Source organism: Aulonocara stuartgranti (assembly GCF_965226115.1).
Source record: "Aulonocara stuartgranti genome assembly, chromosome: 10".
Classification (NCBI taxonomy): Eukaryota; Metazoa; Chordata; class Actinopteri; order Cichliformes; family Cichlidae; genus Aulonocara; species Aulonocara stuartgranti.
This window is the reverse complement of record NC_138946.1, coordinates 20586903-20600920: the sequence shown is the minus strand read 5'-3', so window position 1 is coordinate 20600920 and position 14018 is coordinate 20586903. Positions and strand designations below refer to the sequence as shown.

General features: G+C 40.7%; 2 protein-coding genes across 6 annotated transcripts; both read left to right on the top strand.

The window, feature by feature from the left end:
* The first annotated feature begins 813 nt into the window (after positions 1 to 813).
* LOC309716290 (palmitoyltransferase ZDHHC23-A-like) lies at positions 814 to 7517 on the top strand. Of its 3 annotated transcripts, none has more exons than XM_082550028.1 (5): positions 814 to 1446; positions 2534 to 2658; positions 3637 to 4266; positions 6031 to 6198; positions 6396 to 7517. In XM_082550028.1, exons 2-5 carry the CDS (start codon positions 2540 to 2542, stop codon positions 6667 to 6669), a joined length of 1191 nt encoding a protein of 396 aa, XP_082406154.1. In that variant the 5' UTR covers positions 814 to 1446; positions 2534 to 2539; the 3' UTR covers positions 6670 to 7517. The 3 variants fall into 3 exon arrangements, with proteins under 3 accessions (XP_082406154.1, XP_082406155.1, XP_082406153.1); XM_082550029.1 differs by having other exon boundaries at positions 2531 to 2658; positions 6118 to 6198; XM_082550027.1 differs by having other exon boundaries at positions 2531 to 2658.
* A 1479-nt stretch (positions 7518 to 8996) lies between these two features.
* LOC309716302 (lipocalin-like) lies at positions 8997 to 11536 on the top strand. 3 transcript variants are annotated; one of them, XM_082550044.1, is made up of 6 exons: positions 8997 to 9972; positions 10364 to 10503; positions 10630 to 10709; positions 10814 to 10927; positions 11040 to 11141; positions 11243 to 11536. In XM_082550044.1, the coding sequence occupies exons 1-6, from the start codon at positions 9682 to 9684 to the stop codon at positions 11260 to 11262; spliced, it is 747 nt and encodes a 248-aa protein (XP_082406170.1). In that variant the 5' UTR covers positions 8997 to 9681; the 3' UTR covers positions 11263 to 11536. The 3 variants fall into 3 exon arrangements, 2 of the variants coding, with proteins under 2 accessions (XP_082406170.1, XP_082406169.1); XR_014279401.1 differs by having other exon boundaries at positions 10814 to 11141; XM_082550043.1 differs by having other exon boundaries at positions 11040 to 11536.
* The last annotated feature ends 2482 nt before the right edge of the window (positions 11537 to 14018 follow it).

Genomic DNA, 14018 nt, shown 5'->3' with positions numbered 1-14018 from the left:
AAGAGCAGCAGCTTTTCTCTGCATTGATTCTGTCCATCCAGTGCAGACACTACCAGCCTATAGCTCATAATGCACCTGCCCCTCTTTCTCTTATTCTTGAATTAGTAATGATTCATGGGGCAGTGTGTGTAAAGAGGACATTAACAAAACTGTAAATGGATTTGCTTATGTGCAAGCGAAAGTGGCATGGACTTCCAAGGCATGTCTAACCTTTTGTTTTGCCACGTTGAAAACAGGATAACCATTATTTCATTATTTAAACTGTTCTTAGTAAAGGTCATACTGGCTATTTTGTCTCTGATAAGATACCTTATGGGTCCTAACGTCTGTCTTTCAGGTTCCAGTGTTTCCCCTTTCACTGAGCTGCAACAGCATTTCATTTTAAAGTTGGTTTATGCTGCAGAGTGACCCAGATCAAGCTCAAGTTGGATAAACTGTCCGCTAAAGTGTTCATAAGCATGAAAATGTGTTGTAACAGATGTGAATAAGGACCTTGGCTCCAGGTGAGAAAAGAGAACTTCCCTGCATGGGTCACTGAGCACACCGTTAGTGTCGGTATCCAGTGTTGTCGCACGAAGAGTGCAATGTGTACAGCGCAGGGCTTAATGAGCGTAAACACAGAGGCCTCCCGTGCGCCTTTGATCCCGCACAAATGCACTCTTCGAGAGTTTTCGGTGGGTGAGCCTCAAGGTCAGGTTGCTTGTGGGAGGAAATATGATGCCAGAGGGTGGGGCTGCCCCGTGGATCATCGCTCAGTCTCTCATCTTTGAGTGCCTGTCATGTTTCTCATACGCACCCTCGTTCGGCTCAGCGTGGATTATCAGGGCTGCTGTTGCAGCTTTTGAATACCTCAACACAGCCTCTCAGCTGTGGGCAGAGGTATGAAAAACTCCTGGCTCTCTCTGGCTCCCTCAACCAAATGAGGGAGGGCCTATATTTGCCAAGCACGCCAGTATTAAAATCTAAAATGATAGCTGATGGAAGCTGTAAGGCAGAAGCAGGCTGAGTATCCCCGAGAACGACTTGTGAACTATTTAATGACATGTGAGAAAGATAGTCTTTGGAAATGTGAGCTGGCAGATGCAACACAATATCAAGCTACTTGTCAGGACTTCAAGTTGCCTTCTGTTGGGACGCTTCCACCATGGGAATGCAAGAAATGAAAACCATCTCACTGCACTGATTCGGTGTCGCCACAGCACCATCGGGGCAGGGACATGCCAATTTCCTTTTTCATCACAAATGACTGATGAGAAACTAGGCTGCGCTTTTCATTTTTTCCCCTTCAGTCACTTGCAGAAGGAGCCTGGTGACAAGGGGTCATCTTCTTAAGTATTTCTCTCCTCATTGTTTGCTGAGGATGGCGTAGCTCTCGTGTAGAAACTGTGAATTTTTTTTGAGCCAACGTAGCTTGCTGTTTTTGTGTTTTTGCATTGGAGACAAAAGGTAAGTCAACACAATAAATCTTTTCTTTGTGAGTGTCCCTTATTAACAGTTAACACCTAGAAGTGTTAGATAGTGCTAATTAAGTAATTTCTGAATAATAATGATCTTTAGCAGACAAACTCAGATTGCAATAACTATTTTTGTCTTTAAAATTATTTTTTTCTGGAAATCCCTGTATAGCTATGTGTCAGATGCCACATAATAAGGTTATAACCACAGATACAAATCAGACTAACGTAATAACTCACACAGACAATAACTCAAAGACATCTCAGAGAGTTTAAGTCTTCGGTTTGCTGGCCCAGATAGTTTGTCCCTGCGGACACCGTGGCCTTGTTTCAACAAATTACATTAGAAGCTCTTGGGGACATAATAAGACTGAGAATACTCTGATTATGAAAATTATATTTTTTTTTAAACAGGGATCTTTTAGAGTTACAAGTACAGGTCATGTACGCATTGCTATAATCCGTTTAATACTGTATTTGTTACTCTAATATATAATCTAAATATAAATGTGCTGTTACAGTATTAATAGCATCAACAAGTATGAACACAAATATGCTCTACGTGCTGTTCTACATTGCCAGGTGTCTTTTCTGGTATGTATATTGAGAGTAAAGAAATAGCCAGAGTACTTGGTCAATAAAGCTGATTCTGATTATATTTTTTGTTTTTACTTATCTTTTGCACTTGTTTATGCATATTTTTTGTAATAGGCGTTTAAAACTTTTTGTAATTTCTTGTATTAAAAATATAATCTTGAAAACGGATCCTAGATTTGTCAGCACTGTTGCTAATTCTCAAAAGCAACCTACTTAGAGCCCAGTAAGCTGGGGTGAGAGCTGTGTGTGTGTGAGCATGTTTGCTTTTCTCTGTGCACTGCAAGTTAATTGTGAGGTCTTTCAAGGCCACGTAAGGAAACAAGGAATCAATAAAGGGTCTTTGTTTGGATAGTTTTTATTGATCATGACACGATTACTTGCTTGTGTTTTTTAAGTCATGTATCATGCAAACGCAGCACGCTGTAACTGTGACATCTGTGGCATGCAATGACCTTTTTTTGTTAAATCTCCATCTTTAGCAGGCCATTATGCAATGGCAGAAGTTAAAGCCACCGGAGCCAGATGATCCTATTTGTTGCTGTGAATGCGATCTCTACCAGTACGGATGTTGCTGTGACTGCGAGGATCTGGATGAAGCCTTTAACAGGTATGAAGGTGTGAAGAAATGGGTGAATAAACTAATAATCAAGGAGTGTGTGCTGTATGTGTAGTACTGTTGTTAGAAAGCTACACAAGTAGCCGTTGTTTGTGGGCACTAAGAAAGGTTGGACACAAACCAGATACAAAGGAATCAGAAAATAGTGTGAGATTTTATGCTATTAGTTTATTGGCTTTCTAAAGAAAGCGAGAGGAGGTGATACCATTCTCATGTCTGTCAATGAAACATGAAACGAATGCCAACAGCTGGATAACAAGCTTAGCTTTAAGACTGGAAATAGTCCACGCACCCACACTGGTTTACTGGCAATGTCTCGCGGCCGAGAAACAGATGAAGTTTCTTTCTTTCTTTTTCTTCTTCTTTGTTTTGCACAGATAAATAAGATCGAGATGAGCCTTAGCTGTGTTGGTAGGGAGTCTACTGACTTCTAATAAAATGAATCAAACTTTCAAAGAGAAAACCAAAGATGCAAATTTACCATATATTTATTGTGATACCTGAATTATTATATTATCATATTAAGTCTTGTAGCAGGATGCTGTTATTTTTTTATTTAGATTTTTGAATTATGTAAATTCTTAATAATTTGCCACAAACAATTAACTTTGCTTCCTAAAATGTGCCAAAATTCACAATGAGAGAGAAAAGGAGGGCACATATAATTCTTTCTTTCTTTTTTTATTCCTTTTTTATTTGGCAGGCCCCTCTTATCGGTTAGAGCGGCTCTAAAAGTTTTCTCTGAGATTACCTGAGAATGCAAAAGTCATATCTTATCTTTCCTATTATTCTAGAGTCAAAGCAAACTATCGTGTATGTCTCAAACCTGAAAAAGCCAACTATGAAATCATTTTACCTTGCATGCAGCTCAAGAACTTGAAAATAAATTCCATCAGTGAAAAGGGAAATGATTAGACACATGAATAAACATTTGTCTAATTATAACTCTATGACCACTGTTCTCTGTAGGTGGCTGAAAGTACCATCTAAAAGTACATTTCAGTCTCCTGTATTTGGTGCCATGGCTGAAAATCTGGAAATTTCCCTGATCCCAGCCCTGCTGATGCTGCCTCTCCTGCTGAAGGTTGCAGCGTTGCACTACCTGCTGGGTATAACCGTCCTGACAGCTCTGCCTGGCCTGGTGCTGTGGTACTACTATGCAACACACCGAAAGAAGAGACGCACCCTCTTCTTCCTCACCCTCGCATTGTACTCTCTGGCCTACATGTATTACCTCTTCATCACAGAGATTTTACCGCGTGGGGACGTCAGCCAGCTGCAGATGTGCACCGTGACCTCTGGGATGATCTTCACTATAGTCTCTCTTATTCACACCAAGAAAGGCCCAGGATTTGTGACGGCTGCCCTTCACAACTCTCACAGTCAGGAGGATAAAAAGGAGTCCACACAAGTAAATAATGGATCTCTCCAATCAGCAGCCTCTCCCTCAGGGACACCAGCAGAGCTGCAAACCCCAAAGGAGGGCCTCGGAGCAAAGTGGAGCAGGTGTCCTTTGTGCAAAATAATGCGACCACCGCGGGCTGGTCATTGTCGAACCTGTGGCTCATGTGTCCAGCGTTTGGACCACCATTGTATCTGGTGGGTCTGACTTCACGTCATGTTTATATATTTCCTTTGTAAGCAAAGCATTGTGTGTTTAATATTCAGTTCAGTTTGGGTTTATTCAGTTGCCTCAAGGTGTTTTATACTGTAAGGTAGAGATTCTCTCGAAAAACCCTCATAATCAAATGGTCCCTGCTGAGTAAGCACTATGCAATGGTGGGAAAGAAAAACTCCCATCTAAGAGAAGGAAACCCCTGGCAAATCGGGCCCGGGGGCACAGACATCTGTCATGACTGGCTGTGGGGGTATTGGAAAACAAGAGAAAAGGGAAAAAAGAGGGTACATGGAGCCCGGAAAAGCCACAGACTAAGGGAAAGATAAAGCAAAAATGACTTTTTCATCCCTGTCGGTACTGTCACTGCACTGTTTTTTGGAATAATGGAGGCAGGTAAGGAATTTATAGAATAACATGATAATAATTAATTACAATAGCCCAGCCAAGAAGTAATGAATGTATGAACTAGTTTTGTGGCATCATTCTGAGACTGTATGGTTCTAATTGTATATATTAATGTGCACATGAAAAAAAGTGTTACTATACATTTGTTTCATATGCGCATTGAAGGACACATCCTGGTCAAAAACAACTTCCAGGCTTCTCATAGTGTTGCTGAAGGCCCTGATAATGCCATCCAGAGTAAGTGTCTGGTTAACATCATGTTTCTAAGATTTATTAGGGCCGAGTGCATAGCCTCAGTTTTATCTGAATTTAGTTTTAGAAAATTACAGGACATCCACGTCTTTATGTCTTAAACTATTAGTTTCATTTTTAGGCTGTCTGGCAGCATAATTGGTGGTCATGGTGGCCATTCTGCTGAAATAAACAACGAAATTAAAATGAGCTGTTGAATTTGTGGGTCCACACCTCTTGTGTTGTAATTAGATTAGGGGAACAAACCTGAGCAGAAGCTTGGACCAGGGGGACGTCACATTCACAGCTGATCAGCAGCTGAGAACTGAACTCTCTTTTACATTTCCCCACACTAGAAAAAAATAGTTTAATTTTACTGTTAGATCATAATTTAGTAAGCACATGATGGGCCTCATCAGGCCATAAACACATCACATGTCATCAAGTTTTCCATAATCAGTTCCTTTTGACAGATTTTGATAAACGTACTCCAAAACTCATGCAGATGGATTTAGATTTTCCTATTAATATTATTATTTTGGGGACATCTACAAATTAGATTTTTTTTCTGCCACACTGAAAGTCCTCTTGCAGAGTGCTCTGCCAAGAGGAAAAACGAATGGGCACTCCAAAATGCTCACGCTCACTCACACACATCTACAGAAATCCAGACGGCAGGGAAGACCGGCAGGGAATCTAGAAGGCCTGTACACAGAGAAAAATAACGTTAGGAGGAAACTCTAGGTGATCACAAGGAATACTTTCAAAGGCTAGGCTACACTGACGCTAGGTAATGTGACGATCCAGCGAGGAAGCAGCCTCTCTTGCCATCTTAAGTAGTCTGCCAGGATCAGTGTGAATGAGCCACAGGTGTGTGTTCAGGGCGGGTTCAGAGGCGGGGAATCAAGGTCCAGTTCCGCCCTGGTGGGAGAGGCGAAGACAAAAAACACACACACCACGACCTCTGCAGATCTTGAGAACCATGACACTTCTAAACTAAATAAAATCTGTAAATGTAGCAGTTCTGTCATTTTATATACAGCATGATAGTGAGATACACATGTAACCTGGTCTCTCTGGTGTTGTGTGTCCCTGTTGAGATGTTGTAGGATAAACAGCTGTGTAGGACAGGCAAACCATCGCAGTTTCCTGCTGACCCTCTCTGTGTTTGTGTTGACCTCTCTGTACGGGATCAGTTTGGTGCTTTGCAGCCTCTGTCCTCATCAGTATCTAATGACAGCGCTCTTCTACTGCCCAGGCGTCTACACTCAGTCTAGGTACAGCACTCTATATGTTTTTTTTTTCTGCTGCAGCCTTGAAATTGAATCACTTTAATCATTAAATAATTATTTCAATTCATCAATGACAATTTTAATTACTGTTTTTGGTGTGTTTTTCTTGAATTTGTCCTGCCAGTATGAGAAGAAAAGGTGGGTTATGTTGCAGTAATGATTTGTTCTCTTTACTTTTACAGCACAGCACTTTGCTTTACCTGTGCGTGGTACAGCAGCATTGTCGCAGGTGGACTGCTTTACCTCTTGGTGGCACAAGTTCTCAATATCAGCTTTAACGTGACAGAGCGAGAGGCTCAGCTGGCTCTGAGGAACAAAACGGGCCAGAGCCGCCTGTGGGGACTCGTTGTTGACACAGGAGAGTATTCTCGTGGCTTCTATCAGAACTGGGTTGAGTTCCTCACCATGACAGATGCTTCAGCTTCTCCTCGGTCCAGCCTTACTGACTTGGTCTAGTTGTACTTAATGCACTCGGTGACATCGTGGTAATACACTGTTCGTGCTGCATGCATGAAGAATTCGATTTCTTTTTTTTTTTCAATACATTCCAGGACTGCGGTACTAATAGGAACATGTTTTTAATGACTGTTTAAAGATGCATAGATGTGTTTGGGGTTTGGATCTTTAGCATCATTTTCTGTTGAAGCTTTTGACCTGGACACATGCAAGACAGTCTGTGGATTTTGTGCCTTTTATAAAATTTAATTGAAGACTGCAGACATTATAGCCTGCCTTTTTATACACGTGCAGAAAGTAAGAAGGAAATATGTTGTCTTTATAAAAAAAAATAATCTCACTGCATGCAAGTCAAAAAAATCTAATAAACTTCAAAATGATACAAAAAAAACATTAAATGATTCTGGAGTTCAAATCAAAGAAGATAAACCAGAAACAAAACTGCCGGATTCAAGACTAGATAGCTGTCCTTTACTAATTTAATATCCAGTAGCAACGTGGTTTGGCCCTAAGATGGCATCAGAGGGAAAGCCAAAGAAAAGCAAATGGTCACTTTTGACCCGTTCTGCAGACATGCACTCAGTAAATACTGACACCACTGTACTGGTCAAGTTGGAAATTTAAAAAGAAACAAAGATATATTAAAACAATTAATAAGAAGGCAAGAAAAACGAGTTATAGAAGGATCTGCATCTGTGAGAAGAGGCCTAACTAATACAGAACAAAGAGGCTAGCTTAGCTCAGTGTAAGATGTTAAAATAATGTCTAAAATATGTTGCATGTGATGGTTAGAGCAAGAACAAAGTTCATCACCTTGGACACAATAAAATGTGCGTTTTGTGCCTTTCTTCTCTGCAGTGTGCTGCATTATTGTGTGTGTTTTTTAACGAATGTTTTTTGGTCATAACTGTCTCACGGTGCCTTCAACACTGATCTACAAATCTAAACACACATGCCAATCCTTTCTCTAATTATTCTGTTATAGATAATAATTTATGTAAACAGTTAAATCACTGTTCTCAGTCATATAGTGTGAATTGAAAATGAAACCCCATCTATTCTACTGTAATTTCTAGTCTCAATTTTCATTTCACACTGTTCACTAATTAGCATTATTTCTCATAATCCACATTTTGGGTGGAGCACATCAATAAATATTCTTATACCGATACATTTCTTCCATTTGAAGGCATATTTCATCCCTGTAACTTCAGTGCCAGCACTTTTAGCTTTTCCTCTGCTGCCACCCTCAGGCCACTCTGTGCTTAACATTAACAAAAACACCCAATAACATTAATATTAAGTCTGTTGCTCAGTCAGTTTGTGATGTGTATCGATGTCTTGATTCTAGGTTTAAGCAACCAGTCTCAGCAAGGGGTTAAAGTAAGTTTAAAAATACAGTTTCCTTAAAACAAATAGAAATCAAAGAGGGGGGGGGGAATCTAATCACAAAGAAAAATATCTGTGTCCCTTCACAAAAGAGATGAGTTGGTGGGCTGGGGACAGTTGTGGTTGCTTCCTTAATGGCAGTCCTCCCACAGCTACCACTATGGGTTGAGTTGGTATCACACTTCATCCTCAGTCAGCACTGCCTTGAGATTTGGGCCACAGGAAACATGTCTGCACCCAGAAACACAGAGGAATGAAATGTGTTTGCTCCTTTCAGTCGGTTCACAGCATGTTTAAGACATTTGAGGGAAGTCATTATATCACTGGAAGACTTACCAATATTAAACTTATTCAGCCTTAAATGAGGGAACAAAAACACATAAAAGAAGATTGTGTTGGTGTGTCCATCACTAGTGCCAAGTGCACATAAAGAGATGAAAAAGGGGGATAAACAACATAATTTATGCATCATTTATAGCACTGTACAAAGTGTTAAAGTGAGGCGGAGCAGATGTCGATCAGTTGTCCATCAAAGTCTGGCATTTTAAAAATAGGATCATTTAAAATACAATTTTAAAAAATGTCAGCAAACAAACACAAACTAACGCTTACTCAAGACGACTAAATTAGGACAACTTCTTCATTGTGAGCATTTCCCAGGGAGAGAAAACAATGTGAGACACCTTCACTCAAAGTAGGCAACATCACCCACTGCCTACAATGCAGGCAACAGCAAATGGAGCTTTTGTATAGCACAGGAGTTACATTAACACCTCCTGCATCTTCCATGTGAAGTATGGGAAACTGCTGCAGCCTTCTCACAACCAAAGCATTCACAAAGTGATTTGTAATCCTTTGGAATGATTTCATCCGGCAGCCAGCACGCTAACTTGCTGGGCTAGTGTTTCCCTAGCAGTCAGAGGTTACCAGGGGGTCACTGACTGGCATCTGGCCTAAATGCAACAGTAATTAGGTCACAAGAAGGTAACCCTTATGTTTTAACCAAATTACCAGAAGGCCACAATCTGTGGGTAGTGATCAAACAAGCAAGTTCACTCTGGACCCAGATAGATGGTGGATGGATGGTGTGACACTTTCATTCTTGTCACATAAAAGGTTGTTAGAAGAACCATTGATTACCTTTTGTAGTGAACAAGAACAGATCAAACTTTGAGATTCTTCATCACTCAACAGCAGTGGAAAAAAGATTCCACAAATGTATTTACTTATTATTGTTAGCTTATCCAGGGAATCATTTCAGGTTACTACACAGGGAAGCGTGATTAGGAATCCAGTTTGCGAGCCATGTGTTTTGTCTGTGCGCGTTACTGTCACATCTGCTGACAGCTACATTTGATTCTGTGGTCTCAGTCGCAGAAAGCGCTGGAGTTTAGCCTTGTTTACCACTGTGGATTCAGTGTACTTTGTTTCAAAACAGATTTTTTTTTGTCTCCACTCAAGCTGAAATTTAATTACTACTTTATTTGCTTTCCAATTCTCTGACATCCCAGCTGATTTGTTATTCAAATTTTTGATTTGTTTTTGTGTGTTTCTCCTGCCAGCTGTTTGCTATATACCTCTCATATGGTTCACTGAATTCTGCCTTTGCATGGTTGTGAAACCATGCATGCAGGTTCATGTGGTGAACCCATCCCCGAACCCGGGTTTTGTCTAGGTGTGTGTGTGTGTGCGCTGGCCTCGAGGGAAGAGGTAATCTCCCTCGGCTATATAAAGGAAGTCAGGCAGAACCTCAACAGCACACTTCCAGATCTTCATCCACACTCTCCCACATCATCATTTCTTCACTCATCATCAGCAGCCATGCATTTACTTCTCACTCTGCTGGGAGCTGTGCTCTCCTCTCTGATGGTTTCTTCTGAAGTCCAACCTCAGGCAGACTTCAATGTACAGGCGGTAAGACAAATGGCTACATTAGTATGTTTTATTTTACAATATTTATTTCTATGATCATTGTATTTATTTAATTCCCTATATCGTTTGTAAGTCCAGCAGCAATGCATGTTCAACTTGCTTATATGGTTTTGGCTTTTCACTTTTTGACTTTTGTGTTTCATGCTGTGATAAATCTTTTGTTCACTGCCTTCATAAACAAAAGCAATGTAGCTGTCTTCAAAAACAAAGAAAAAGAAGAAGGCGCACATGAAGTGTTTTTTTCCCCTCTGTCTTCCAAAGCTTACGCGAGTTATTAAAACACACTTTTTTGTAAAGGTGATCACAGAAAGTGTTTCAAAAACGCTTCAGTAAAGTTTTCAACTCCCGATGCTTTCCTCTTGTGTGCCCACAGATGGCAGGTAAGTGGTACCTGATTGGAATTGCCACTGATGCCCAGTGGTTTGTCAGTCACAGAGCCAGCATGAAGATGGGCACGGCCATGATTACCCCAACTGCTGACGGGGATCTGGAGATGTCATATTCCAGTCTTAGGTAAGTGTGAGGGCATGAGGACAATGGACATTTAAATAAATAGGAATATATATCTATATATCTGTATATAAATATATATGAAAGACAACATGTGAAAGAATTAATGTTTTAGTGATCTATTTGCAGCCCTAATGGCTCGTGTTGGAGAATGAACAATCTGGCCAAAAAAACTGAGATACCGGGAAAGTTCACATACACAAGTCGGCGTGAGTGCACCCACACACAGAAGCACGATTTAACGATCTAGTACATTTGCCTTTTCTGCTTTCATAATTTCATGACCCCTTTTCTGCTGCATTCCCTTTGTCAGGCTGGGGGTATCTCAGTGACTTGCGCATGGTCGACGTGAAGTATGACGAGTATGCCCTGATTCATTCCATCAAAACAAAGGGGAAAGAAAGCTATGTTGTTAACAAACTATATGGTAATATGGCATTTATCTCTGATTCTACACTCTGCTCAATCCATTTTAACCTGTTCTGCTGGTCGGTAAAGCTATACCTGCTGCAGCAGATTTACATCATCTGTTTTCACAGGGCGTGGTGTGGACCTCAGCGCTGAGGTGCAAGAGAAGTTCATTCAGTTCTCCCTGCAAAGCAGCATCCAGCCTGAAAATATTGTCATCCTTCCCAAAAACGGTACTTTTACCTCTGAGATGTTTTATTTAAAATAACTGCAATCAAGAGTGATGTTATGCACTGATCACTTTTCCATTTTCTTTCCCTTTTCCTCTCTATAGAGCAGTGCCCAGCTGCCTAACCTTGTGTCCAGGTGATCATCTCACCGAGGAGCTTTCACTGTTCTGAAAATCTCACGTCGATGACCTGAGACAGTTTGCTTTTTACTTTACTATCTCTGCTCTTTCGTTATTAAGAGAGCTCATAATATCACAAAATTATATTCATCACTTTGCATTTATCCACCTGCTGTTATAACCACAGAATTAAAAAGTATGAAATGGCTAAAATCTTTTGATTTACTCAATTTTTAAACTAATACTTTGAATTACATCCATAACAGCACAGCTAAAACCTTCTTTTTATCAAGTCTTTGTATCTACACACTTTGCAAAGATTTAGATACAAAAAATAATAGAAGAACCTGTGAATTAAAAAAATATAAAATATACATAATCACAGAAGATGACCATAACAATGCACCAGTGTTCTGAATTTGTATCTACAAACATGCAAGTTTCCCTTTCTACAGGCAAAAGTACGTAAGTAAGTCGAGAAAACAAGGAGTTCAGCCCTTAATTTTAAAACAGCAGCAGCAGATATACTGTTCAGCTTTCATTTAGACGAGACAAAGCAACAGGGGTGACAGACTTTGACCATTTTGTCACAGCACACAGAGTTTATTTGAATCCAAACAAAACACCCACCAAGTCCGAAGTAGATCAGATGAACTGTCGACCAGACAGACAGACAAACATACAGATTGCTTGAGCCATTAGTGCGACAAAACTTCATATATTTGTTTTCCAGGATTAAAGATCTATTATAACTGGTACGGAATGCAGGCAGGAGAAATCATTAACAGCAAAACACGTTACTAGTACATCTCCTCAGCCTAGTGGTGTCATGGTCTCAAAGCTGTGCAGTAGATAAAAGAATCTGAGGGATGATACAAAGGTGACCAAAGTTACAAACAAATCCAGCTGTACTGGAAATGTTTTCAGAGGTCCAAACTCTTTGGCTTTCTGCAGAGCAAGAATGTAAGAAGTATCCAAGCTAACTTAACTTTAGACAACATGAGGAAAAATGCCTCTTCCCAAAGTTTCCTACAAGTATTTGGTTTATATTTAGAGAAGCAAAGGCTCTTCATCCTGACAGATGTTCCCTGGTGGATCTCTGTCCTGTGACAGTGGCACAGTATAGTGTATTATAATCAAAGCCACTTCCCTAACCAATTTTTAAAGCTATTTAGCAGATGGACAAAGTGGATGTAGACTCTGTCTGCTGTGTACAAAAGGTTATATGATTAACCACATAGCAGATACTGCACAACAATAGTAGCAGCAGTTCACACAAAGTAACACAGTGCTCAGTGTACTGTAATATTAAAACAGTTGACAGTCTCGACCTTAAGATTTCTATTTGCTGTAGACTAAGCCGGGACAATTAACTTGCCAAAGGACCACTGATTAAAGTTTACTCTTAATAACAGTAGCAGTTTATATGAATATATTGTTTATGGGTGTTTTGCCTACTGGTGCAGCAACAGTCCAGTGCTCCTTAGAAAAATGAACTACTCGTGCCTAAGCTAACAATTTCAGTCACACCGATGTCTTTTATTTACAGAGTTAGCTTAGCGACTTAGCTTAGCAAGACTTTATTTGAAAGTTCAGGATTTTTTGTTCACACTGGCAGCACATTCGGCCAGTGAGGTTGGTTCAACGCCCTTTTTGACCCATGAAACAGCAGAAAATGAAACATTCTCATTTCAACACCCATTTGTTAGCGTTAGCTATTCTGCTGTTTTTCATCATGTCACAGCTGAATAGGGTTGCCAACCGTCCCTTAAAAAACGGAATCGTCCCGTATTTAGAAACAAAAGTACACGTCCCGTATTGAGCTAATAAGGGACGCACTTTGTCCCGTAATACAGTGAGAATCAAAAGTAGTCTATAAATGTTTATGGAATTAACGCTTTGTTTGAAAACATAATTCCCAGCCCCTCTCCTGCTTTGTGACCAATGAGCTGACAGCACACTTATGACAATTTGAGTATGACAAGTCAGATTACCGCTCATCTCATTGGTCGAGGAAAGGTCGCTTACGGAGAAAATACCGGAAGACAACAGATGACCACAACAAGAAGCATGGCCAACAGGGAAACAAACGCCGACACTGCAGTGCAAGTCTCGGACGACAGTACACCTAAAGCTGGGCAGACACTGTGCGATTTTTTTCAGTCACGTTATTCAGCTCCTGCTCAAACTGCACGATTGACTCGCAGGGGTTAGAAGTTGGTAGGTCACGATGCAGGGTTTCACACTATACGGCCCGATGCTCTGATGCGACCTGAGTGCTCACACTGTGCCTCCAGAAAATGAAGGTTATAACAGAAAATCTGTCGCTCGCTCTCTCTCTCTCTCTCTCTGTCTTTCACTCACACAGACACACCACCACCAACTTTGCTAAATTGCTAATGAAAAACATGATCAGGCAGCTGTGATTGAGCAGCAGTGTAAATCCAACTATTTTCACGGTTGTTGTGGTCGTGATAATTTTGTGAGGCCACATCGAAAAGGCTCGGATGAGCTTTCCAAAGTTCTACAAGTTGTGCCTCCATCGCTGGTGTCCAGATCACACGCTGCACAGCCATGCTGCTCCGTCTTTTTCACAGACGTTTACGTGTTTGCGCGTGAGCAGTGTGAGCGGCTGTGTCACCACAGCCGCTTCTCGTTACCCCACGTATACTAAACGATGCACGATGAAGGCCAAAATCGGGCCGATCACCAAATCGGTTACACGACTCAAAAATCGTCTCAAAATGGGCCAAAAATCGCA

Coding starts and splice junctions, on each gene's coding strand:
- LOC309716302 (XM_082550043.1), top strand. CDS start 9,682: ATGCATGCAGGTTCATGTGGTGAACCCATCCCCGAACCCGGGTTTTGT. Junction 10,504..10,629: donor ATGTCATATTCCAGTCTTAG/GTAAGTGTGAGG, acceptor ATCTATTTGCAG/CCCTAATGGCTCGTGTTGGA. Junction 10,928..11,039: donor TGTTGTTAACAAACTATATG/GTAATATGGCAT, acceptor CTGTTTTCACAG/GGCGTGGTGTGGACCTCAGC.
- LOC309716290 (XM_082550028.1), top strand. CDS start 2,540: ATGCAATGGCAGAAGTTAAAGCCACCGGAGCCAGATGATCCTATTTGT. Junction 4,267..6,030: donor TTGGACCACCATTGTATCTG/GTGGGTCTGACT, acceptor GAGATGTTGTAG/GATAAACAGCTGTGTAGGAC. Junction 6,199..6,395: donor GGCGTCTACACTCAGTCTAG/GTACAGCACTCT, acceptor TTACTTTTACAG/CACAGCACTTTGCTTTACCT.